This window comes from Larimichthys crocea, chromosome XV (assembly GCF_000972845.2).
Source record: "Larimichthys crocea isolate SSNF chromosome XV, L_crocea_2.0, whole genome shotgun sequence".
NCBI classification, from domain to species: domain Eukaryota; kingdom Metazoa; phylum Chordata; class Actinopteri; family Sciaenidae; genus Larimichthys; species Larimichthys crocea.
Window position 1 is genome coordinate 19,978,417 of NC_040025.1, and position 23,615 is coordinate 20,002,031.

General features: G+C 39.7%; 1 protein-coding gene across 3 annotated transcripts; it reads left to right on the forward strand.

Annotated features, from left to right (window-relative positions):
* The first annotated feature begins 1,842 nt into the window (after window positions 1-1,842).
* tp73 (tumor protein p73) lies at window positions 1,843-23,518 on the forward strand. 3 transcript variants are annotated; one of them, XM_019256722.2, is made up of 14 exons: window positions 1,843-2,633; window positions 3,144-3,239; window positions 3,975-4,125; window positions 8,965-9,213; window positions 17,129-17,315; window positions 17,553-17,668; window positions 18,206-18,315; window positions 18,495-18,637; window positions 18,823-18,911; window positions 19,157-19,284; window positions 19,490-19,644; window positions 19,748-19,877; window positions 21,149-21,242; window positions 21,524-23,518. In XM_019256722.2, exons 2-14 carry the CDS (start codon window positions 3,181-3,183, stop codon window positions 21,923-21,925), a joined length of 2,013 nt encoding a protein of 670 aa, XP_019112267.1. In that variant the 5' UTR covers window positions 1,843-2,633; window positions 3,144-3,180; the 3' UTR covers window positions 21,926-23,518. The 3 variants fall into 3 exon arrangements, with proteins under 3 accessions (XP_019112267.1, XP_019112268.1, XP_010747964.1); XM_019256723.2 differs by lacking the exons at window positions 1,843-2,633; window positions 3,144-3,239; window positions 3,975-4,125 and adding an exon at window positions 4,892-5,113 and having other exon boundaries at window positions 21,524-23,517; XM_010749662.3 differs by lacking the exons at window positions 1,843-2,633; window positions 3,144-3,239; window positions 3,975-4,125 and adding an exon at window positions 7,583-7,894 and having other exon boundaries at window positions 21,524-23,516.
* Window positions 23,519-23,615: the final 97 nt, after the last annotated feature.

Consider the following 23,615-nt stretch of genomic DNA (forward strand, 5'->3'; position numbering starts at 1 on the left):
TATTTGTCATAGCTCTCCCATCATATTTCCTCTTCCAGTAGTTTATGTTTAATCATTATAAATAATAAAATCTGTCTTGTGCTATATGTATGGCACAGTTTGATTTTTTTTTTTTTTACATCCCCCACCATTATCCCTCTGCTGGAGAGGCTTTCCCGCTTATGTGCGGCCAAACCGCGCTACCGCCTCCCTACTTCACCCAGCTCAAAAAACGCTTCACCTCCTCCTTGATCTCCCTCAGCAAAAGCTCACACTTCCCTGAACAGCATGCAGCTTTCCTCCTGTTTCCTCGCAGTTAATTTTGTTTCTCCGAAAAGTCAATCATCTCCAGCCACTGTTATCATACAGTAAACTCGGTCGATTTTTTTCCTTTGTTTTTTGTTGTTGCTGTTTTTTATGGAGGGTCACTCTCTTGGCATGTTCGATAATAAATACACAGGTGCTCGGCGCAACATAATTCTTGGGTGTTTGGACTGGAATAATAATAACCTTCAGGTATGTTGATTTAATTATAATAGAAATAGTGATTTAGATTTGTCATGTCATTTTCTTTTTTTTATTCAGCAGCAGGCCTATCACTGTGATGGAAGAATAATTTTCTAAAAATTAGCTTGAGAAGTGGTTGCATATAAAGTTGTAATTTAAAATCTATCAGATTGTTTTGCTGATTAGATTTTTTTAACTGATCGTGGTTGGGGTAATAGTTTGTTAGGGGTCTGCGCTATGATTTTTAGGACAGAGGCCTAAACAATAAATCTGCCTATATAAATAAAAATGTAGGCCATATAGAAATAATCACATATGCACAATTATAATATTACAGGGCCTGTCCTTCTTTCGATTTTTGTGTTGAAATTGTAACTAGTAGGAAAAATCTGTTGATTATAATTATTAACATATAGATCAGCATCATTCTTTTGTGACTAACATAAAAGGCAGAGTTATTTCTATAAATAAATACTGCTTTTTATATTTTCTAGTCTTATTTCAGTATATTTGATGGGAATAACGAGCGACTCTGACAAGCTCGTCCTTTGGGTCCTTGTGTATGAAATATTTCACTTAGGAGGGATCAAATCTAAAACAATTTTAAAATTAATTTCTTCTCAGTAGGGACTGTGTATTTTCTTGCATAAAATGGCCCTTGGGAATGCAGTGTGTGTGTGTATGTGTATGTGTATGTGTGTGTTGTCATGGGTGCCGTAACCCGGGAGTGAAGACACAAAGTAGGGACAGGTGACTCTCAGAAAACCACAATGTCAAACTTTAAAGGATGATGTGACATTTAGGCAAAGAACCAGCAGAGGCCGTGCTTTACAGAAATAACACATGCATGTGTTTGCTTCTTTGTAGGATATGGAGTATTAAAGAACTGTTCCATGCATGTCATATAATGGAACATGTTTGTGTCAAATTTAAATTGCTCTTCACTATGCTACATTTTCTACATCTATCTTCAACCTTTCTGTTTGATTCTATAGGGCCCGTATTACAAAAATATAGGTTTTATTTTCTCACTGGTGAAACACGTTTTTCCATCTTTACTAAAAACACGCAAACCAACATTCTGACATGCGCATGTAGTCTGTATTAGATCAAAAGTAGGCTGATAAATAATCAGTAGGCCCTGCTGGACGAAGTATTACGCTGTGTTTATTTCTGGACAGTGTAAGACAAGAAGACGTCCGTTCCCCGAAGTGCAGGCAAAGTGAAAAAGTCGTCTGCGTCCAGGTGGAATCCCAATTAAGCAGCTCCAATGAGCGGAGCAGAGCTCTGAGGCCGTCCCGTTGTCTGTCTTATCTTCTGCTCGTCATGCAGTGGCGCTTTGTCAGATCCCCTGCGCGTACACACGAGCTGCTCTGGGATCTGACGAGGCGGCAATGAACAACGAGCTGGGGAGAGGGGAGCTGGTTTCTGCGGCGGCAGCCACCTCGGGAACAGCGGGAACCTGCAGCGACGCAGCTGCTGCGGAGCAAATGATACGCGTGTGTGCGTGCTGCAGGCCTCTCTAACATGTATCTTGTTTTGCTGTTTTCTTATGTCACAGCTGAATCAATTCAGACATTAGACGAGCCTATGTGTAGTGTTAGCCTCAGGATCAGCTTGAGGACAAGAAAACAACTGTCTTTACGCAAGACATCACTTTTGTGTTTACTGAGCTGCGTATCTTCAATCGATCGAGTACAGGCCAAAGTGAAACGTGTCACACTTGTGTAGAGATAAAGTTACAGTAGTTTACAGATAGAAACTGAGAGGTCCTTATTATGTAGCAATAAATTCAGATAATAACTCATTAATCCCAGAGGAACGTTTTCTGTGTGCGTCTTTAAAGAAATGCACCTTTGCCACACTTTTTCTTGTGCAGTCCATCAGAGGGGTTACTAAGGAGATGTGACGCTGTTGTGGTGCGCAGCTGTGAATATAGTAAACTTTGGTACGACCAAAAATGCCCGACAGGGGTTAGTGTTGGATGTGATCACTGGCACATCAAACTGCAGACTATGGAGACGTCCCTTTGTCAGCTTTACGCGACAGGCCTGCTATCCAACTGACTGTCTGTTTACGACAAATACGGATTTACTCGAAGTATTTTGACTCAAATCATCAAAGATCCCCGGATGTTCCCCTTGCAGGTATATTTCTAAGCTCTCTTTTATCATTTACTCTGAAAATAAGGCACCCAGTTTTCTGTCAATGATTCTGCAGAGTTCTGTAAAGTTCTGAGCACATTTAAAGGTTGCAGTACAGGGTTGTGTTATTTTGAGACAGAGTCGGAGGAGGTGATGCTCAGATTTTACAAAGGGGAAGGACGCTTCCCTTCGGAGTGAGACTGTGATGAGGCAGGCAGGTCTAGGCAGGCCTAGGCCCCCTGACACCCTGTACCACCTCACTGGGACTACATTGGTGTGATCACACCTGGATGAGTGTGTGTGGGTGTATGTTTGTGTGTGTGTGTGTGTGTGTGTGTTTCGAACTTCTGATGAAATTATCATGTATGAACTAATAGTTTGTTTCAAGCTTTTCTAACATGTACAATTTACAATTATTGTATTTATTCAAGCTGTTAATTGTACATTTGTGTGTGTGTGTGTGTGTGTGTGTGTGTGTGTGTGTGTGTACGCACATGTGCATGCTCTCTACAGAGTAATCTGCCCCTCACCAGACTATCCATCCTCTAAGATGTCCCAGTCTACTGTTGCTGAAGAAGGAGGCACCTTCGAGCACCTGTGGAGTTCTTTGTAAGTGTCAACAACACCTGTTGACAATTGTTTTAGTTCCTTACAATGAACATATTTTCCCATTGACGTAATGGTTTTGATACCAGCAGCCTATGGAGTCAATAATAAATTAGAACTTCTGGTACGTAGAGATAACTGAGTCAAAGATGAGCAAAAGAGATCTGCATTTTCAGCCACATGTTCATGTCTTGCTTCCTGAGAGCATTTAACTTCTGTACATGATAAACTGTAATAAATATTTCCATAGTAAAAAAACATTATTAATTATTATTATTTTATATTTCAGCTTCTTTCTAAATGTATGCATTTAACCAGGTTAACATTTTGGAGTAAAAGATCACATCAGTTAGTAGTAAGGATGTCTACCGTTGGCTAAAACAGCTTTCCTATACCTGGAAAATTAAGAAAAAATTATTAACAGCTAAGGCTTTTCTATACATTTTTCTATACATATATATATGGAAATGAGAGTTTGCTTACCTGTAATAAAACAAGCACACCTGAAAATGTTCTTTATTTTAATACAATAACAATATTACAGAATTACAGAAATAATAATTAAAAGGATTTACTTTACCTATATTTACTCAACCTTTTCCTTCCTGTTTCTTTGCACATCAGGTACTTTGCTATATTACACAAAGACATGCGTATGTTAATTTTCCTTTCAAAACCTTTGAATTGAAAACTTTCCATCTTTGATTAACTTGTATTCATGATGTTGTGTGTTCACAGGGAGCCAGACAGCACCTATTTTGAACTCCCCCCAGGTAGTCAGCCTGGTGAGCGCCCCATGCCTTCTACCAGCACCCCCGGGAGCCACCGTAATGCAGCAGAGGGCTCCATGGATGTATACCACCTAAGGGACATGAATGACAATGTGATGGTAGGGACATGAGCTTTCATGTTAATTTCAGATTGTATCTGTTGTTTAAGATAAAATAAGCTGGAGCTTATTTCTGTTACCTGAAGGGTTTTCTCCTCCTCTGGTCTGATGGTGTCAAATCTTGTTTTGTTTGTTGTATCCTTTCACTTTTTCCCTCCAGTGAAGGGGAGATTCCCTCCTATGTAGTTTCCCTCTCCTCTGCAGCCTTTTCCCTCTCTCTAACTCCCTGCTGGGCAGCCTGTAGGGACTGTGTGTGTGTGTGTGTGTGTGTGTGCGTGTGTGTGTGTATGTTGGGGAAGGGCTAATTAAACCCCAAGCCTGGACCCCTTGCTGCTTCACCGTAGAGCCATCTGTAGGTTGGGGTGTGTCTGTGTGCATTAACAAACATGACATATGTTTGCAGGTGTATGCATGCACCTGCACATTTCTCTTCCTGGATGGAAACTTTCTATTCAGAGTATGCCATCTTTTTATGAATTGACCATCATAGCTTTCCTGAGAGAATTTGAAATGATTTTTTTTTGAGTCCACAGAGACAAAAGCATTTTTTTTTTTTACTGATGGTCAGTTATAAAGTTTTTGGAGGACACACATTTTTACACACCAATGTTTCCCTTCCCTTCTGATCTGAAATATTGGTCTGATCTAATCTTTAAGAGGGCAAGCCTGGGCCTGCCTGGCCGGTTAATGAATAGTCATGACAGAAATAAGGGGGTGGAGCCAGGATTTGTTGTTAGATGCTAGGCAAGTTGAGAAGGCCCAGTTAGGCAAGGGAAACAAGTGGAGGAGAAGAGAGGCAGACTGTCTCCTCTATGCTCCATCATGTACTGCTCCACAGAGAGGTCAGCTGTCCATGGAGGGTTCGACTCTTACAGTCACACTTGACCACAGCAGAGTGTAAGTCCTATGAGAAACAGCCAGGAAACAGGGACATCATAGAAAAAGCCTCATCTTATCTTTCAGCAGTCGTAAGATGCTGTGTAGTGTGGTAAGTGGATTAGAGTAAACTGTTTGTCTTCTGACATATTCAGAACTTTAAAAAAATGTTTGAAAATGGTGTCTGGTAGTGAAGATGGTTTGTGTTATGGAGTGTAGAAGTTGTAGTATTACTTTGGTTCAGACTGAACGGATGAACAGGTGAAGTTGTTTGCTCATGACTCATCACGCTGTTGATCTGCTCTTGTATTTTTTATGCATGCATAAGTGGCCATGGCAATGACCTTGTGTGCTTATTATAGTATTATCAGAGATGCTGATATAATACAGCTAGTTTGATTATTATTACATGAACAAGTTGGATTCATCTGGAGAAAAGTATAGTAATTATAGTAATCATCACTACATACTTGGTGTTTATTAAATATATTTATATACACTGTATATTCTACAGGTTGGCATGAATGTGGACCGCTTAAGAATGAATGGTAAATCCAGTTGCTGCACTTTTGCTAAATATTCCCAACAGGTGGCAGCCTTCTCTCCACATTTTACCTCCTCTCATCCTTAACTCTGTCGAACATAGCTGGCGTCGTTTAGACATGGTTCAGTTTTCACATGATGTCATATCACTCATTTATGTGTTTCGTTCCTTCATTTTGGTCATGTTATTTCCTTATTTTAGTAGGGCCATGTGACATGTGAGTCTTGCTAAAAGTCTGTAAACAGAAGTCATTAGCAGGGTGATACTCTCCCTATCCTCAGACTATTATGTTTCACTCATCTTGACAAGTAAGGGTTGTTGTGGCCGGCTTATCTTCGTTTCTAAATGTTTTGAGCCTTTAAAGCTCGACTTTGAGTGGCAGCTACCAGGATGGCTGCCCATAGGCAACGTCAGATGTTGATGGGATGAGAGGCTTAAACACTTATGCACAGTGAGTGAACACACACACACCCACACACACACCCACACACACACACACACACACACACACACACACACACACACACACACACACACACACACATACACACATTTGCTCACACAGTGGCGGCGGAGGTTTTAGCTGTGTTTCAACTTGTTGCATATCGAGTTCAGGTATTACGAGCAAGCACACCTGTGAGTGCGTGAGTCTGTGTCACAGTGTATGGGAGTGTGTGAGAAGTGGGGTTTTTTTGTGTGTGTGTGTGTGTGTGTGTGTGTTTTTTTTCCACATACACCTGGGCTCACCTTGTGCATATAAAGCCCCTTTGACAATACCTGTTAGGGGAAGATTTCAATGGCAGTAAACTGACAGTTATTAAAGGGAGGATAGAATGACTCTTTCATACATCTATCACATGAAAGCAGACATTAGAGCACATCAGCCTGGACACTTACTTTCATACTTTTCATGAGGGTGAAAAGTCTTTGTCTATTTGTCTATTTTCTGTCCATCCAGCTCTGAATTTAATATGCATGATTAGTTGGGGACCTTGTGTGGAGCACACAAGGTGAACAACTATGTGGCATGAGTTGTTTTGAACTGCCTCCCTCCTGATGTGTTTTGCTGTATGAACCTGAGTTAGAGTGAAATTATAGATCCAAGCACCCACACATGTCTGCAGTCTTATTTAACCTATAGTTTGTATTACATTTAGGACATTGACCCGTCCTTTTGCGTTCATCAGACAGACAGTGGCATGGACAGACATCAAGTTTACCTATCCTTGTGTAACTCTGGGGTCTGCTTGGTATTACTTTAGGTTGGGGATTTATGACTAAGGAAGTGGTATAGGTAAATATAATGAAAAAGACATTTAGTGAACCTATTTGAGTTTTTTTTCCACCAAGTTGGTTTAGATATTTAGATATTAATATTTAGATAATAAATATTAATATCTAAATTAAAGGGGTACATTTTATTTGCCAAATAATTGGATTCTAAATCTGGTTTCTGACTTAAAATAAAAAAATAAAACTCTTCAGGTTAGATCCATAGAATATACAGATAAAATTAACAATTTATGAGGCGGTGTTTAGCTCAGATGGTAGAGCAGATGCCCCATGTGCGAAGGCTCAGTCCTTGCTGCAGAAGCCCAGGATTTGAATCCAACCTGTGGCTCTTTCCCGCATGTCATTCCCCATCTCTTTCTCCCCACATTCCCGTCACTCTTCTTCGTTTCTATCAAAATAAAGCTTGAAAAGACCAAAAAAATAATCTTAAAAAACAAAACAAAATAACAACATTTCCATCCAGGATTAAATATTTACTTTAAGGTGTCCAAAGGGTTTCTTTTTTTAAACATGTTCAGCCCTGAATGCTGATTTAATGCTGTATTGATATACAATACTGGGTGGGTGGAGGGGGGTCTGACCTTTGAACTCTTGTTCTTTCATATGTTTTCTGTCTCTCTCCCTCTGTCTCTCTCTCCTTCTCTCTCACTCAGTCAGACCAGACAGTGTTTACTTAGTGCAGGCCTTCACAAGGTGTTTTGGAGCGTGTGTGTACATGCGCCCCGGCATTGCCGTCTATGTCCGGGCATGCCATAATTAGAACGTCGTACCATTTTTTGGGTTCCCATCCCTCTCTTTCCCTCTCCACCTCTCTCCCTTTGCCTCAGTCTATAGTTTCTCTCTCTCCACACCAGTCCTCACCTTTTTCTCCCTGTTCTGGCTGCACATGTGTCTGTCTATGTGTTTGTGGTGTGTCCACTGATGGACACCTCGCTTGAACTCTCTGGTTAGGCTATGGTCCCGCACTCTCTTTGCTTTGCTGTCTTTGGACGTTTCTGACTGAAGAGTTGGCAAATGAGACTAAAGCACTAGAGGATGTACTACGTGAAAAAGAAGGTAACAATTCTGTTTATTCTGCTCATGGACTAATAGTGTGTGTGTAATGCTGTAGACATGTGTGAACCATCAGTGTCATATATTTTTGACACACACATGTACAATACAGCAGTGGAGATAAATCTAGGGTTTTATTGTTTATGAATGATTTACATTATTTGTGTTTTTATATTACTATGTTGATATTTATGGTTGGTTTGTCTTGTTAAATCTGGTGTTGAATTGATTGGATAATAGATTTATTGTTGTTCAAAGAAGTAAATGTGTGATTTTGATAAGTAGAAGGTGGGCAGGAGGACTTACAGTATTGTAGTTGGCTGTTTGTGGTTTTTGACTTTTCTGTATTTTTGTTTAAATAGTGTGAGATTAACAAATGAATTTGGATAATAAAAAAAGCAGTAGCTACAAAGCAGTTTATTTTTTTGTCTACAGTAGCTTCTGAGTTTGTGTACAGCTATATATGGGCCTCACTGAGTGTGTTAACTTTGACAGTGCAACAAATCTTCCCTCTGCTCAAACACAGCGGAGAGGACAAGAGGGGAATGGCAGGCAATTAGGCAGATTACGCCTGTGTTTTACAACTTGCCTCATATAGCCCCAAGGAGGCTACTGTGGGGACCACACTGCAACAGCCACTCACTCACTCACTCACTCAGTCGCTCAGTCGCTCACTTGCTCACTCACTCACTCACTCACTCACATACACATACACACACAAACAGGCAAACACACACACACACACACACACACACACACACATTTGTGTGCCTCCATTCATAATTATTTTATCACCAATTTTCATTTTTCATGTGTAAATCACACAAAAAATTGTCAATCATGGACATCTACCTAGACAGTTGAACATGCAAACTCACACACACACACACACACACACACACACACACACACACACACACACTTCCAACAACTCTCCATCCCAGTGTAATCCGACCTTCCTTCAAGCCTCTGAGCCCCTGTCTCTTTGGCACCTCTACCTGTGCCCTCCCTCCGTGTCTCTCCTCCCTCCCTCTTCGCCTCCCTCATTCTCTTCCCTCTTCTTTTCTCCCCAGTCCCAATACAACTTGCTGAGCAGCAGCATGGAGAGCCTGGGGAGCCGTGCGACGTCCGCCAGCCCCTATAGCTCCGAGAACGCCTCCTCATCGGCCGTGCCCACCCCCTCACCCTACTCTCAACCCAACTCCACCTTTGAGGGCCTGTCGCCTGCCCCGGCCATCCCCTCTAACACCGACTATCCCGGACTGCATTCCTTCCAGGTGTCCTTCCAGCAGTCTAGCACTGCCAAGTCTGCCACATGGACCGTGAGTACACACACTTTCTGGTTTTGGCATGCAGTGTGTTTGCGTGTCTGTGTCTTTTTTCTTTCTCTGTTTCGGGCCTTCTGTCTTACTGAGCAATTGCACTCACATGCACATGACACAAGTTCACAAACACACACTCTCTCTCTCTCTCACACACACACCCACATACAAATGTACACTTACACATACTCAATCAAGCCAGCACATGTGCAAGCTTGTCGTGTGCAAGAGAAAGTAGTGCATCATTCACTGATTCATCTTGTCCTCTACTCACCTGCCGTAGTGAAATCTAATGTAATAAATGCAACAGGGAAAGTTTGCTGCGCAGTTGAGAAAGTTTTTGTCCTCTGTGTGTACGACTTTTTAAAAATTCTTGCACTCACTTTATTAAAATAAAACAAAACGACAACAGAACTACATTCTGGTTCCTGAGATCGCCATGAGAGACGATTTTATTTTTACAAGTTAAAAATAGTTTCCCTCAAGTTTGTGTATGAGTATAAGTAATCATTGCCTCATATGCTGCTTCATAAAATGAGATCAGTTCAGTTCTAATACATTGTAAGAGGGGCTACACGTGTTATTATTAGTTTTGCATTTACACCTTTACATGTATTTATTTGTATTGGGTTGCTGTCTCTTACTGCTACTGCTCTTACTATCAATACACAGTAGCAACAATACACTACTACATTTTACCATTTATGGGATACAAGAATAAACAAAAACTCAGGAACTCCAGGCAAGACTTCACCAAAACACACAACTATGTGATGTGATGGTGGTGAGAGACAGGTGAAATGGGAGCTGTGTAATTTGTCATGACCCGATGAGAGGTCTTCTGCTAGAAAGGTGTCACCTCCGACTGTCACACAGTTGACCTCTCTGAAACAAGAGAACCAAGAGACAAACTGTGTGTGTTTCTTCGTGTGTCTGTGAGCGTTCAGGCCTATGAATATCTCCATGTGATCGACTAAGGGGCTCTTCTGTGGCTCTGTTTGCCGAAAGTAACCATGCGTGGTGCGCTCCTTTACTCAGCCTTCAGTGATGTAAGAAGATCCCCCTCGGGACATTAGAGCGGTGGTCTTTGACCTGTTGCTTTTCTTTTTCTGTCTCTTTCTTCCTCCACTCTTAACGCACACTCATAGCTGTCACCTCTGGCGCCTAAAGTTTCGCCTGTCCTCTCCTAAAATATGTCTATCATCTCCTTTCTTTTACTTCCACTGACTTAGGTCGTTCTCACGGCCAGGCTACATTGACAGAAACAAAGCAAAACAGGGATTTTTTTTTTTAAGATATTAAAAAATTATAAACATTATTTGTTTTACCTTAGAAATTACTGTAATGAAATCAAATCCTTAAAATATGGCAAAACCTGTTTTAACCTGTTTGGTTAAACATGATGCGTACTACTCTGCCCTTCATATTAACCTGCCTTACTCACCATGACATCCCATTAGTTTAGTTTCATAAGTTCTTAATAACTTGATTTTGAAATACATTAAATAGAATAAAATGTTTTTATTTTGAATTGAAGAGTGCTTGTCAGCAGATTTTCTGATTCAGTATCTTTGCTCACTACACCAGCCTGCTGCAGTCCCTCCTACCCCTAACCACAAAATAACATCTACTTTGATTTGCATGTATAATAGTTTAAAATGATCCCAATTTTATGAACAAAGAAGAAGATTTTAATTCAGCTGCCAGCAGTTTTTTTTATTACCAGGAGATGAGAGAGAAGGTTTTTGACTGGCACATGACTTAAGATACAGATGATGGCGCAGCAAAAAAAGGATTGTAAAGAAACCTATGATTATTCAGATGCCTTTGCTGCCATTAAACGGGAGGGATTACAATGAGAGAGAGACTGGGTGATTGCTTTTAGCTTTTATGGAGTTTACTGTAATGCTTTGTTTTCATCTTGCACACCTGATTATACGATTGGCAAAGTATCAGAGGATGTATTTAAGTGTTAGTATACAGTGGATACAGAACAACAGCATTTTTGAAGTGTGAAATGATGCATGTCTGATCCTGTAGGATAAAATATGATACCATGGCCATACAGGAAGCTTGAATTGCAGGCAAAAAAAGAAAAGTAATGAAAGCAGGCAGAAAATAGTTTCACAGAAAATGCAAACCAAATACACATAAAGGCTACATTTGAACGCATCAGATCAGATCATGATGGCGAGTTATTTCAGAAGTGTTAGTTTTGAAAAGAAAAAAGATTACGGTCAAGCCTTTCAGAACGATTTTTGGAGATTCCCCTAAAATAATACCAGGTGTGTGTGTGTGTGTGTGTGTGTGTGTGTGTGTGTGTGTGTTTCCAACTTGCATGCACATCTGGCTATGTGAATTTATGCAAAATTAAGTGGGAGGCCCAGGTTTGAACATGCTTGAAAAGAAACATGACAATGTGGACCAGGTTGAGTCACCTTGTTTGAATGAAGGAGTTAACAGTCTCTGGGTTTCTGTCTAATTTTTCATGGCCCCAGGCGGTGGGGAATGCCATAGGGGCATATTGACTATAATCAGTTGCCTCGCCGCCCTATATCCCCACCCGTCTGCCTCCCACCAAGAGCGGGTGGCATGCAGTGCTTTGGGAGATTACAAGAAATGCCTATTGCATCAAGCATTTCTCATTAAATTCCCCCTTCTCAAGTTGTCAAGTGGATGACTGACGGGAAGTTAGATTTGTGTCTGCACACATCTGGCTACTAAGTACAGTCAGTACACATCCGCTTCACCATTCAGGGAGAAGAGAAGAGAAGAGAAGAGAAGAGAAGAGAAGAGAAGAGAAGAGCTGATGGGAACAGAAAACACAATCATAATGTTTCCACATACAGTAAGTCCATTCAAGCCCATGTTAAGCTAGTCTGGTAATCCTCCAGTCCCCCTCCTGTCTCGTCAAGACACCATGCATTAGTGATAATAGCTCTGAAACTCTGCCGCTCTGCGTCTTGAAGATGACTCTTGGCTTGGACGCAGGCAAGCGTCACCGTGGCTGGAAATGAGAACTAACACCTCAGCCTTGTCAAATAATAAGACCTCCTTTAATACACTCAGACTTTAGTGTGTGTGTGTGTGTGTGTGTGTGTGTGTGTGTGTGTGTGTGTGTGTGTGTGTGTGTGTGTACAGTATGTGTCAGGAGTGGGAGGCGGTGTGATTCGGTGGCTGCGGGCTCAAGCATGCACTGCAAGGCGGTTTGTCAGAAGCTGCTCTTCCCAGCTATTAGCCTCTCTCCGTTAGAACACAGGTCTGAACACGCCCTGCACAATGCATCCTTCCCTTCCTTTCCTCATGCATCATCCACGGCCACATCATCGCTGGCCTTCCTGGTGAGCAACTGATCTGGGAAAATACACTCAATAAGAAAGGTTTTTCACACATTTCGGTGCTGTTGTTTATCAATTGCAGTGCACAAGCAAATACATGAAGTTATTCATACGTACTGTATATGAGATTGTGTGATTCACATTATTTGTACTGCACTTAGTGGCATGCTTAAAGAAAACAGCCTCCAAGCTTGATATCTAACATTGTACATTGGCCAGTATAAACATTAGGAAATGTTTTGGACTGTGGCATGCCATTGATCCACTATTCTGCTGTGTGTCCTTAAACACTGTGCATGTGCTATCATGTACAGAAGACTGAACTTCAATCTTCACAGACTGTGTCAGTACTGTAAATGCATCCAGTATGAAGCTATTCAACTACTACTTAGAGTGTGTGATCTGTCAACAGGTTGGAGGCGACAAAATTATTATTTTCACATCATAAGTGGCTCAAATGATTCCCTCAACACTAACACTTTCCTGTGAGATTTCTAATTTACTGCTATCTGAGGAAAAAATGTTTGACAGAAATGTTAGGTTTGAATGACTCATCAATCATTTCAAAGTTAAATCTTTAACTACAGAGAACCACGTTTAGATAATAGCTGTTGTTAAAAAAAACAGCCTCTAAAGGCCATTACATCTTTCCTTATTTCCTCAATAGTCTCTCTCATAGAGACAAACAGCAATTATCATGACGTCAAAGACAGTGTTGAAGATTCTCCAATTTTCTATATTGATTTGAATCCAATATAATTATAGACTATATAGATATTCAGCTTAGACTGTGTGGATGTGAACAACATGCATTCTGTGTGCCCGTGTGTGTGTGTGTGTGTGTGTGTGTGCATGAACATATTCGATATTTGGACAGTTAAGCGAATTTGCAGCAGGCAAGCTGTTGCTTGTATTTATGGATGACGGTCTGGCAATTATCACCCTGTCTCCAGGAGCCTGTTGGGACCTGCCTCCACTGGTCCACTGTGCAGAAGCAGGGATGGATGTTTGGATGGATGTTTGGATGGATGGATGGATGGATGTTTGGATGGATGGATGGATGGATGGATGGATGGATGGATGGATGGATGGATGGATGGATGGATGGATGATCAATTAATGAAATTGCAATGAAAACATGCATTGTACAGTGCTGTTGTAATGTCAGGATCACCTCACAACATTTTGAGATGAATGTTTCTGCTCCAAAGATCAGCACATTTGATTTAATATATTTTGTGGCTCAAATAGCATTGGAATGTATGTAATAAAACAAAAAAAGACCTACAGAAAACAAAGAACTCTAATATGTACATTTATGTACATACAAGAAAATTGGTGCAAAGGTAGGCACTTGGCCAAGACTGATTGATCAGATTCAGGAAATTTCTCAAAGATTTCGTAACATTCTTTTAACACTTTCAGAATTGTATTGCTTTGCTTCACTTGATCCAATTTTCCTCCTTCACATTCTTAATTTCTCCTTCTCTCTCACCATGAAGATTTGAAGATTTCTTGAAGTCTCTTTAGTCGTTAATTGTGTTCGTCTCTCTCTACCTTTTTTCCATTTCTTTCCATCCCATCATCCTTAACCATGTCCTGAAATTGAACTGAAGTCAATTTCATCCAATCCTCATGGTCTATACACGAAGATACGCATCAGATACTGTAGTACTTTTATTAATGCTGTGCTTCACTTTTGGAGATCCGCGTGTATGCGTGTGTGTGCATGCCTATGTGTCGTTGGTGCCTGTGCACACTAGTCTGTATGCTGGACGAGTTTAGACGCCTCCCATGGCATCCCATGGGAAGACTGAAAACACAAAAAGTAATTTGACTTTTTCATGTATTCCGAGGTGTTCAAAAACAATATCACCAAATGCTGATCCCTTTTGATCCCCTTTTTTTCTGTGGATGAAGAACCAAATGTTTTTGTTTAGAATGGTTCCTATGAATACAGGGCCAATTTTAATATTGATGTGTAATTCCACATAATTATTGATTGAAAATCATCTGGCACCATCATGGCTATACATAAGTACTGTATCCATCTGTAAATATTAAAGTTTAGAGTAAAGGTAAATGGTTCGGGTGTGTTTGTGTTGCATGGTCTTTGGTCCTCCAGTCAGTCTCTTTTTCAAAACCTAATTTACCCAGTTAACCTGCAGAAAAAGAAGTTTCTTGTCTTTGTTAATGACTAATGAACTCACATGACTGAACATGTCCTTTAATATGAGTAATTTTTCTTTTGTTGAAGTGACATCATTGCATAATAATTTAGATGAAAACATGGATATTTGTAAAAACTTTGTTTAAAAACTTTGTTGGCTCCACATCTGACACTCATATCGGACTTGACTCACACAGCTGCTAAAAAGCATTGAAGTAGTGATGCAGAATAAAGACACTAAATAGTCAGTGACTCCTCTATGTGACACTGCAAACTAATCCATTAAACCACATTTCCCATGTTGCCTTTTCAAATGCTATTCCCTTTATTGTGATCATCAGTTTCCGAGATGCGATTGTTGAAGGAAAAGTCCCCCAGTCTGTAAACAAGAAGTCTGTCTGGCTGTTGCATCTCAGAAATTATTTATTCATGGTATGGACGGGCTGTTGAGACTTGTCAGGGAAAACTAGGTGGGAAAAGGTAATGTTGTGCACAGGTATTTCCATAACCCTCAAGGGAGAGCTCGTGGCTAAGGGCGTGTGTGTGTATGAGAATTTGAAATTTGTGTGTGGCTGTGAGGGGCTTAGTAACGATGTCACAACAAGGAATCCAAGAAGCTGTTGGTGTAGGACTGACTCTTTCCCAGCCGTCATTGAGCCAGAGGCTGTTTGTTAGGAGAGTCAAATTTGAATCTAGATGATAAGTGAAACATTTTAAAGGGTTTCTACATTTAACTTGAATTGAACTGATGTTTGTGCAACAGAATCACACAAAAGAAATGTAATTGTAATCAATATCCAGGAAAAATCTTGCATGAAGGACAGGTTTAGAAATAAAAGTAAAGAAAAAGGACAGGCCTAAAAGATATACTTACTTTCAGTCCTTAATGGATACTACATTTCCCAGGACTCAAATCTTTTGTTAGACCCTCCTTGAAGGCCTACTTCTTTCAAACTCCATACAGCCACTTAGTAATACAGGCTTTAAACACAATATAAGTCTCAGGCCTTAGCTGAGAAAACCCAGATGACATCATTAGTGTTTTGTTTTTGTTTTTTTACTTTTGAAAGCTCCCTCCAGAGCCACAGAAGACAACTGTTTTCACTAAAGATGAGTCAACTGAACTTTTGGTAGACTGCTAGGCGGATGTATATGCTTCCACATGTTGGCTTATGTTGTGAACTTTCTGAAAATAATTGATAAGCAATCAGATGATAGATGGGTGATAAATGGCTAACATATATGGTTAACACCAGGGTTCAAGGTAAGTAAAATACAATGCTGAAAACATAACAAAAAGGTGTATGTTGAAACAAAGACTTCATACTTTAAATGGGAATCTTTTGCTCATCTATGAAATACAAAAAGCCAAAATGCAGTGCACAGATCTTGAGCTGCATGTACTTCCGTATTTATGTTATAGGTTGCGCTGTTGCATTTGTATTCAGGCTTATTATAGCAAGTCCACACAGGACAAGTGTCTTCTCAGTTCTTTTTTTTTTTTCCTGGAAGGTCCCTGTTTGATTCCACAGGGAAGATTTTTGAGATTTCGTGATTGTGTTGGGGCATGTTAAATCTTTTCTATCCCTTGTCCCAGCGTCTTTAGATACATCTGTTCTGGCATTTACACACATCGTAAACTAAGGAATCACTGGAGACCTAAATTGAATATCATCCATTCTTTGTGCTGTTGTTCATCTGCACACGCTGAGACCTTCTTTTTTTTTTATCTGTCCTTTTGAACTTTAACTTCTCTTCTGCCAGCTGTAACATCTCTCATTACTACCCACAAACCCAGTTGACTGGATAATAATTATTTATTTATTCATTCTAATAACACAGCAATTACCTTTACTACACAGACGTAAATTTACTGCTGACTGTTTTACAGTCTTCATATTTTCCCTTTCTCCCCTTCCTTTCAGACTCTCCCTTTCCTTTAAATGACACAATTTATAGATTTTATGTGATAATTACACTGTCCTGTGGTCACACCCCTCTATTTTGTCATTATATTATTACCAGATCTGTATTTGTCCACCATGACTATTTAAAATAGCTGCTGTGCTGACTGATGGCTTAAATGAAAAGCTTTTTAGTTTTGGAACAACTTCACCTCCTGATATGATTTCTGTGGTTACACAGTTTTTTCCCTTTTTGACTTGAGTCAACACAGCTCTCAATTTGTGTCTTGATGTCTTACGTTTAATTCACAGTAGATTGTTGGAAAAATGTAAATGTGATGGCATTAATTATATTTGTTTGAGAATTCTTTCTGTATGATCACCTGAGAATATCAGATGTGGTCAGCTCTTTCACTGTTGTTTTTTCTCACATATGCATGCACACATAATTGTCATTTATCAACCTAGATCGCTGAGCCTTTGTGTGTTCTTCTCTCATCCAGTACTCTCCATTGCTGAAGAAGCTCTATTGTCAGATTGCCAAGACCTGCCCAATCCAAATCAAGCTGTCCTCCTCTCCTCCACATGGCAGCATCATCAGGGCCATGCCCGTCTACAAGAAGGCGGAGCATGTCACAGAAGTGGTCAAACGCTGCCCCAACCACGAACTAGGACGAGACTTCAATGATGGTATGAAGCCTGGTTGTTAACCTTAACTAAATGGATATTTTTTTATTTTCTTCCCCCAAAATACGCCATTATTTCTAGATTATGACGTCTGAGAAATATGCTTAGGATGCAAAATTCATTCATCATAACCTTGGTGTGATTTTAATCTGTGCATTACACTCCTAATAAATAAGACTGTCTAGTATGTGTGTGGCTGTCAACTCTGTACTCACCTTTCTTCCATTATGCTTTCCACAGGTCAAACAGCCCCGGCCAGTCACCTGATCCGAGTGGAAGGCAGTAACCTCTGTCAGTATGTAGATGATCCTGTCACTGGCCGGCAGAGTGTCTTCGTTCCTTATGAGGCTCCACAGGTTGGTGCTTCGTCAGATACTGTGTATTATACAGAGACGCAATTAGGCCAGTTCAGAATATTTACCCCTTTCGTGAATCATACTGATGAAGCTGATTTCTATAGTACCATTAAAAATGGAGATTTGGGCTGATGGCAAATTAAAGCAGATGTAGAGAAAACCTTTAGTCCAAATGTTGTCGTTCAAGACACACAATGGACCAGTCATACCAAAGAAACAGTCAATTCCATTGAGGTACTTCAGAGGAAGCACATCTATAAATAAAGATACCAGGCATGTCCAAACAAGCACAAGAGTGAGAAATCATCATGTCTGTGATTGCACCTGAGGAAGTTAATGAAAAGCGCATTGTCTCGCCACACATCAGAGTGCACTGCAACACTGCCCTCTGCTGGTAGTTTGGTCACATTTACTGTAAAACAGGAGGTTTGCTTGTTCAGGTTGAAGGAAATTATTCCTCTAAACCAGAAATTAAGCCAACAATATGTCATTCTTCAGGATCCACTTATTGGTGGGATTATTTTCTCTGTGTTTCAGGTGGGAACTGAGTTTACCACCATCCTGTATAACTTCATGTGCAACAGCAGTTGTGTGGGCGGCATGAACAGGAGACCCATCCTCATCATAATCACTTTGGAAACCAGGGAGTAAGTCAGCAATTCATATTTCATACACTAAGGCAAGGTTCTTCTTTTGATTTTACCTTGTTGGACTCAATTTGTAAAGTTTGAGAATTGACATACCCAGTGACATTTATTTAAACTCAATTAACCTCTTAACAAACTTTCCTTGATGAGTATATTTTCTTGCCCAATCATCTCTGCAGTGGTCAAGTGTTGGGCAGAAGGTCATTTGAAGGTCGGATATGTGCGTGTCCTGGCCGAGATCGCAAAGCAGATGAGGACCACTTCAGGGAACAACAGGCTCTGAATGACAGTGTGGTCAAAAATGGCGGTGCCAACAAACGCAGTGAGTTGAATTAAATCGAATGACACTGTCATGTTAATGGCACATTTAAACAATTAAAGGTCAATTACTTTATGTATATTGTGATACTTGCCTGACCAAAATTGTCTAACATATATTGGAGGTTGTATTTTTGATTCATGGGTTTGAAAACTGTTTGATCACAATCCCGTTTCTGTCATCTGCAGACTTCAAACAGAGTCCACCGAATATTCCCAGTCCAAATATTAACATGAGGAAGAGGCGGCATGGAGAAGAAGAGATTTACTATATTCCTGTAAGTGTATTTCACAGACTTGGATGATTTAGATTTGATGTATAAGATTTTTGCCCTTTAAATTTATTTAAATTTATTCATGTGGCAGTATGTGGGAATATTTACACTGACTGCAAGAGAGTCAGATACCATTCTTTTAAACATTTAAAACAAATGAATTATTTTTAAAGGACAGGCTTAAAAGTCATTATTCCCTGACTGGGAATAATATGTCATGGTATCATATGTGTTGTGTTTGTGTGTAGGTTCGTGGTCGGGAAAACTTTGAGCTGCTGATGAAGATTAAAGACAGTTTGGAACTGGTTGAGCTGGTACCACAGTCACTGGTGGACTCCTACAGACAACAAACTCAGCAGCAACTTCTGCAGAGACCGTGAGTCACTAACATATGCACAAGCACAGAGATACCTGTTGGTACATACACATCACATACTGTGTATATAAATGTGTGAGTGAAAAGATTTGATCAGCCCAAACATACAAACACACAAAAGGTACCTAAAGCTAAATTTAAGACTGGTATACTTCACAGACACACGTTTCTCTAACCTCAGCCACACTCTCCTCTTTTTCTCTAGGAGCCATATAGCATCTCCAACCTCTTACTCTCCACTGTCCAACATGAACAAGCTTCATGCCCACGGAGGGCTCAGCAAACCACCCTCAGTCAACCAGCTGGTGGGGCAGCAGCCCCAGCAACACGCCACTGCCCCCACCTCCATAGCTCATATGGGTGAGTATCTATGTCAAGAGGGCCTGTTTGTGCCATTATATTACAATTCTTGGTGTTTTTTTGCTGCTCATTATTTTATTGATCACCCCTCCCTTTCCGACAGGTTCAAACATGCTCAACAACCACCACATGCAGGCCAATGGTGACATGAATGGTGGCCACAGCAGTCAGTCTATAGTGTCTGCTTCCCACTGCAGCCCACCCCCGTATAACCCTGACCCCAGCCTCGTCAGGTACCTCACCCTCCAATGACACTCCTTCTTTATCCTCCTGTAAAGGTTAAACACCAAAGAGTGCCACGTTGAAGCCAAAATAGGTAGTTTGTGTGGCCATGTTTGTACAAATTTAGACTTTTTCAAACAGTTTTTTGGAAAAGTTCCCTTTTGCAGCAAAATGTGTCTAGGTGGAACTGTGTTATACAGTTTGATTTGATTATGGCTGCTTTGTAAAGGCTTGCAATTACATCGCAAATCTCCTTGCAACCATGGCTGGTGCCATACTGAAGGTCCACTGGAGAATTGGCTGCATGGAAATAATGTCTATATATAATACAACTGGAAAAAGACATTCCCTGGAAAGGTTGCATTATGGGAGTAAAACTAATGTTTTAAGTACTATTATTATAGTAGTAGCACTATATTGTAAGTGAATAGTGTATTAGCCCCTACTCGTTGCAAATACTAAGTGTCAAAATCATGTTGCAGCACATTAATCATGTCTATTTACTCTGATCATACAGCCAAGCTGCTCAAGAGTTGTAGACCTCCACTATGGGTTTATGTCACACAAAAGCCGAAAATTGTGTATCATAAACTTACATATAAAATCATTCACACTGTCACTGTGTATACAGCCATCCTTTGCAATGCACTACAGAGAATTTTCTTCAAAAGAAATTTCCACTGTTTAAGTTCTTTTTCATTTTAATTTTCTTTTTTTCATATTTTTTCTAACATGATGTGTCAATGCAGTCGTTTTCATACTCAGGCTTTGCTTTAACTTTTTTTTTTAAACATGTTTCTAGATTGTTATGTTTATTGTACAGATGAATTGCACAGTTAGCTTATTTTTCTGTATGTTGCCAAAACTTTAACATTTCATGTATTTATAATAAAGGTTCTTCATCAAAGCAAGAATGGCCTTATGAATCATTAATAAAAATGCATGTTTATGATTTTACTTCCACTGCATCCATCAAGATGTATAGTTTCTCTACATGTGAGGCTAGATCTGTGCCCTAATTCTTTCACTTGGTTTTGAAATAAACTCATAATAGCTTGAGTAGATGGTGGCATGATGATGTAACATAATAGAACGAGTGCTTTTCTATTCAGTTCTGTCTAAAAAAAGTGCTGACCCTAATTATCAAGATATTCTTTCTTCTACTCAAGCACAACCTTTCTTTTGTATTAATGAAGTTGATTTTTACATTATAGTCCTACTTTTAGCTTTGTAGCTGTGGTGTAATGGCAGTCTAAGCAGCCCTGCTTTTCTCCCCATACAGTTTTCTAACCAGTCTGGGCTGTCAGAACTTCATTGAGTACTTCACCTCCCAAGGCCTCCAATCTATCTACCATCTCCAGACTCTCTCCATGGAGGTAACCACTGCATTCCTGCACTTATAATCTCACATTAATAAGTAATAATTAATGAATAAAAATTTTTATGTGTACAGATCTTCATAGAAAACAAAGGGAAAATAAAACAGTAATGGAAAAAATAAACAATTGTGAACATAAAACAGTTAATTGTGCCTTTTCTTACTACATGTATTTTTTGGTGCCATTTGTTTTTGTATCTATAAGCAGCACACAAGGATGTACATGCACTCTTATCATCTGTCTTTTATTATTTTCTTCACTCCTTCATCCTTCACCAGGATTTAGCTGCATTGAAGATACCAGAGCAGTCCCGTCTTGCCATCTGGCGAGGTCTGCAGGACATGAAACAAGGTTCTTCCCTCCAACTGCCTGCCCCTACTCATCACCATGACTATCATGGCCAGCAACTTCTTCGCTCCAGCAGCAACATGGCTGCCTCTGCCATGGCCGCCATTGGAGCCACTGGTGGGGAACTGCAACGTCAGCGCGTCATGGAGGCTGTGCACTTTCGTGTTCGCCACACCATCACCATCCCCAACAGATCAGGTGTCGTTGGGACAGGGGGAATGGCAGCAGCTACTGATGAGTGGGCTGACTTTGGCTTCGACATGCCTGACTGCAAGCTGTCACGGAGCAAGCACTCCATCAAGGAGGAGTTCATGGAAAGTGATGTTCACTGAGCCCAAACAGCATCTTTGGACTGTTTTACCAATATTATTGTCAGAATTAGCCTATTTGCTGAGTAAAACCATGTGGATAGGGTCTTTAAATGTGCTTTTATGTCCTGCTGCCACATTTCAGTCCGTGATTTTGCAGCGAATCATGAATATGTGGGATATTTTTAGTGTGTTAATACACCATCCTGTGCAGTCTTTATTTTATGCTTCAACAATTGACCCACCCAAGACACAAAAGGACATATCAAGTCTAAATAGCAAATGCCACTGTGGCAATAGCATTGTTGAGGATGATGAAATGCTAAACACACATGGTCTGGACTAGAGTTTTGGGAACTCTGCAGGTTAAAATAGGGAAATATAATTTTTTCTGGATGTTGTTTGATTGCACTGTGCAATATTACATCACATGTTTTACAGCATCTTCTTTCATTTATGGTTAACATAAAATGTAGCAATTACGCAATCACACAAATGTCGCAGTTGACAAATCACAAATTTCATAATTTGCCAGTTTCCATTTGGTGTTTGAATACAAAAGAAATGTTCTCAGCTGACTTATTTATTGTTCTCTCAGTTTTCCTTCACTTGTACAAATGTATATACTGTATTCTGTAAATGTTTTGGAGTAGATGTGCTTAAAAAGGGGTATTTAGACTTAAAAGTGTGCATCTCCTGGTTGAACCAAATGTATAGAATGTATTGAATGGTAAATCAAACTCACAGCTACAGAAACTCATAGTCATGCATATTTTAAATGACTATGATAATGTGATGATCTCTAGTTCAGTAATTTCATTGTTAAAAATGTGTTTAATGGGCTTAGGTATTAATAGTATGTATTCATTGCATCCATTACTTTTTTTTAAGTCATAGGAAATATTCTTAAATGATTCTTGTATAAATACACATTTCAGAACAGTTGAAAGACAAAATATCAAAGTCAGTATTATATCTTAGCAGGGATTTCAGAATCAGAATTGTGACTAAATTAGAAATCTCATCCCTGTTTACCAAGACACAAGATAAAACAGTAGCATGTTTGTCCTTTGCTGTGTATTTTGAAAAAACCTTGCAGGGCAAGGTCCTCATATACTGATTTTAGCTAGTTGTGTACCTCGTATGTATCTTCATGGCACTTGTTTGTGGATATTGAATAGCAACATTCCAGTTTTATTTCTAGGTGGCCATCTAACATGATTAATCATGGTGCAATTCTAGTAATGGTGTCAAAATTGTTTGTAGTAAGTACATCACATTGTACCATGATGATAATTTGTACTTAACTTGCAGCCATTTTCATTATAAAGGCCTTATCACTAACAGATAGATATACTTTCACCCACAAACCACCAACTGGTCAAAGAAAGAGCACTTTAATGCTTTAAAAGTAAAATAATCTAGGATTATTTGTGCTTATGATCAGTATTATGCATTACCACGATGCAAATAGAAATAGTGCTTGTTTTGATATTCCTGGTAAGTTTTTTGTTATCAGTTTTGTAAAGATTATTAAGAAGTGTACCTATATAACTATTGCTGTTCATCAGTCCATTAGTTTCTAATGTTGTTAAATTGTGTTTTTTCTTAAAATCATGGATATTAAAATATTTGCCTTCCTTTAATGTCTCTCTTTATCGAACTCAAAATGGTTTCATTTATTTAACAACGTTTTATTTGAATGAACATTTAG

Excerpts from the sequence above, each read along its gene's own strand:
- tp73 (XM_019256722.2), top strand. The coding sequence starts at position 3,181 with ATGTCCCAGTCTACTGTTGCTGAAGAAGGAGGCACCTTCGAGCACCTG. Across the intron at positions 3,240-3,974 it reads GAGCACCTGTGGAGTTCTTT|GGAGCCAGACAGCACCTATT; the intron begins GTAAGTGTCAAC and ends GTGTGTTCACAG. Across the intron at positions 4,126-8,964 it reads ACATGAATGACAATGTGATG|TCCCAATACAACTTGCTGAG; the intron begins GTAGGGACATGA and ends TTTTCTCCCCAG.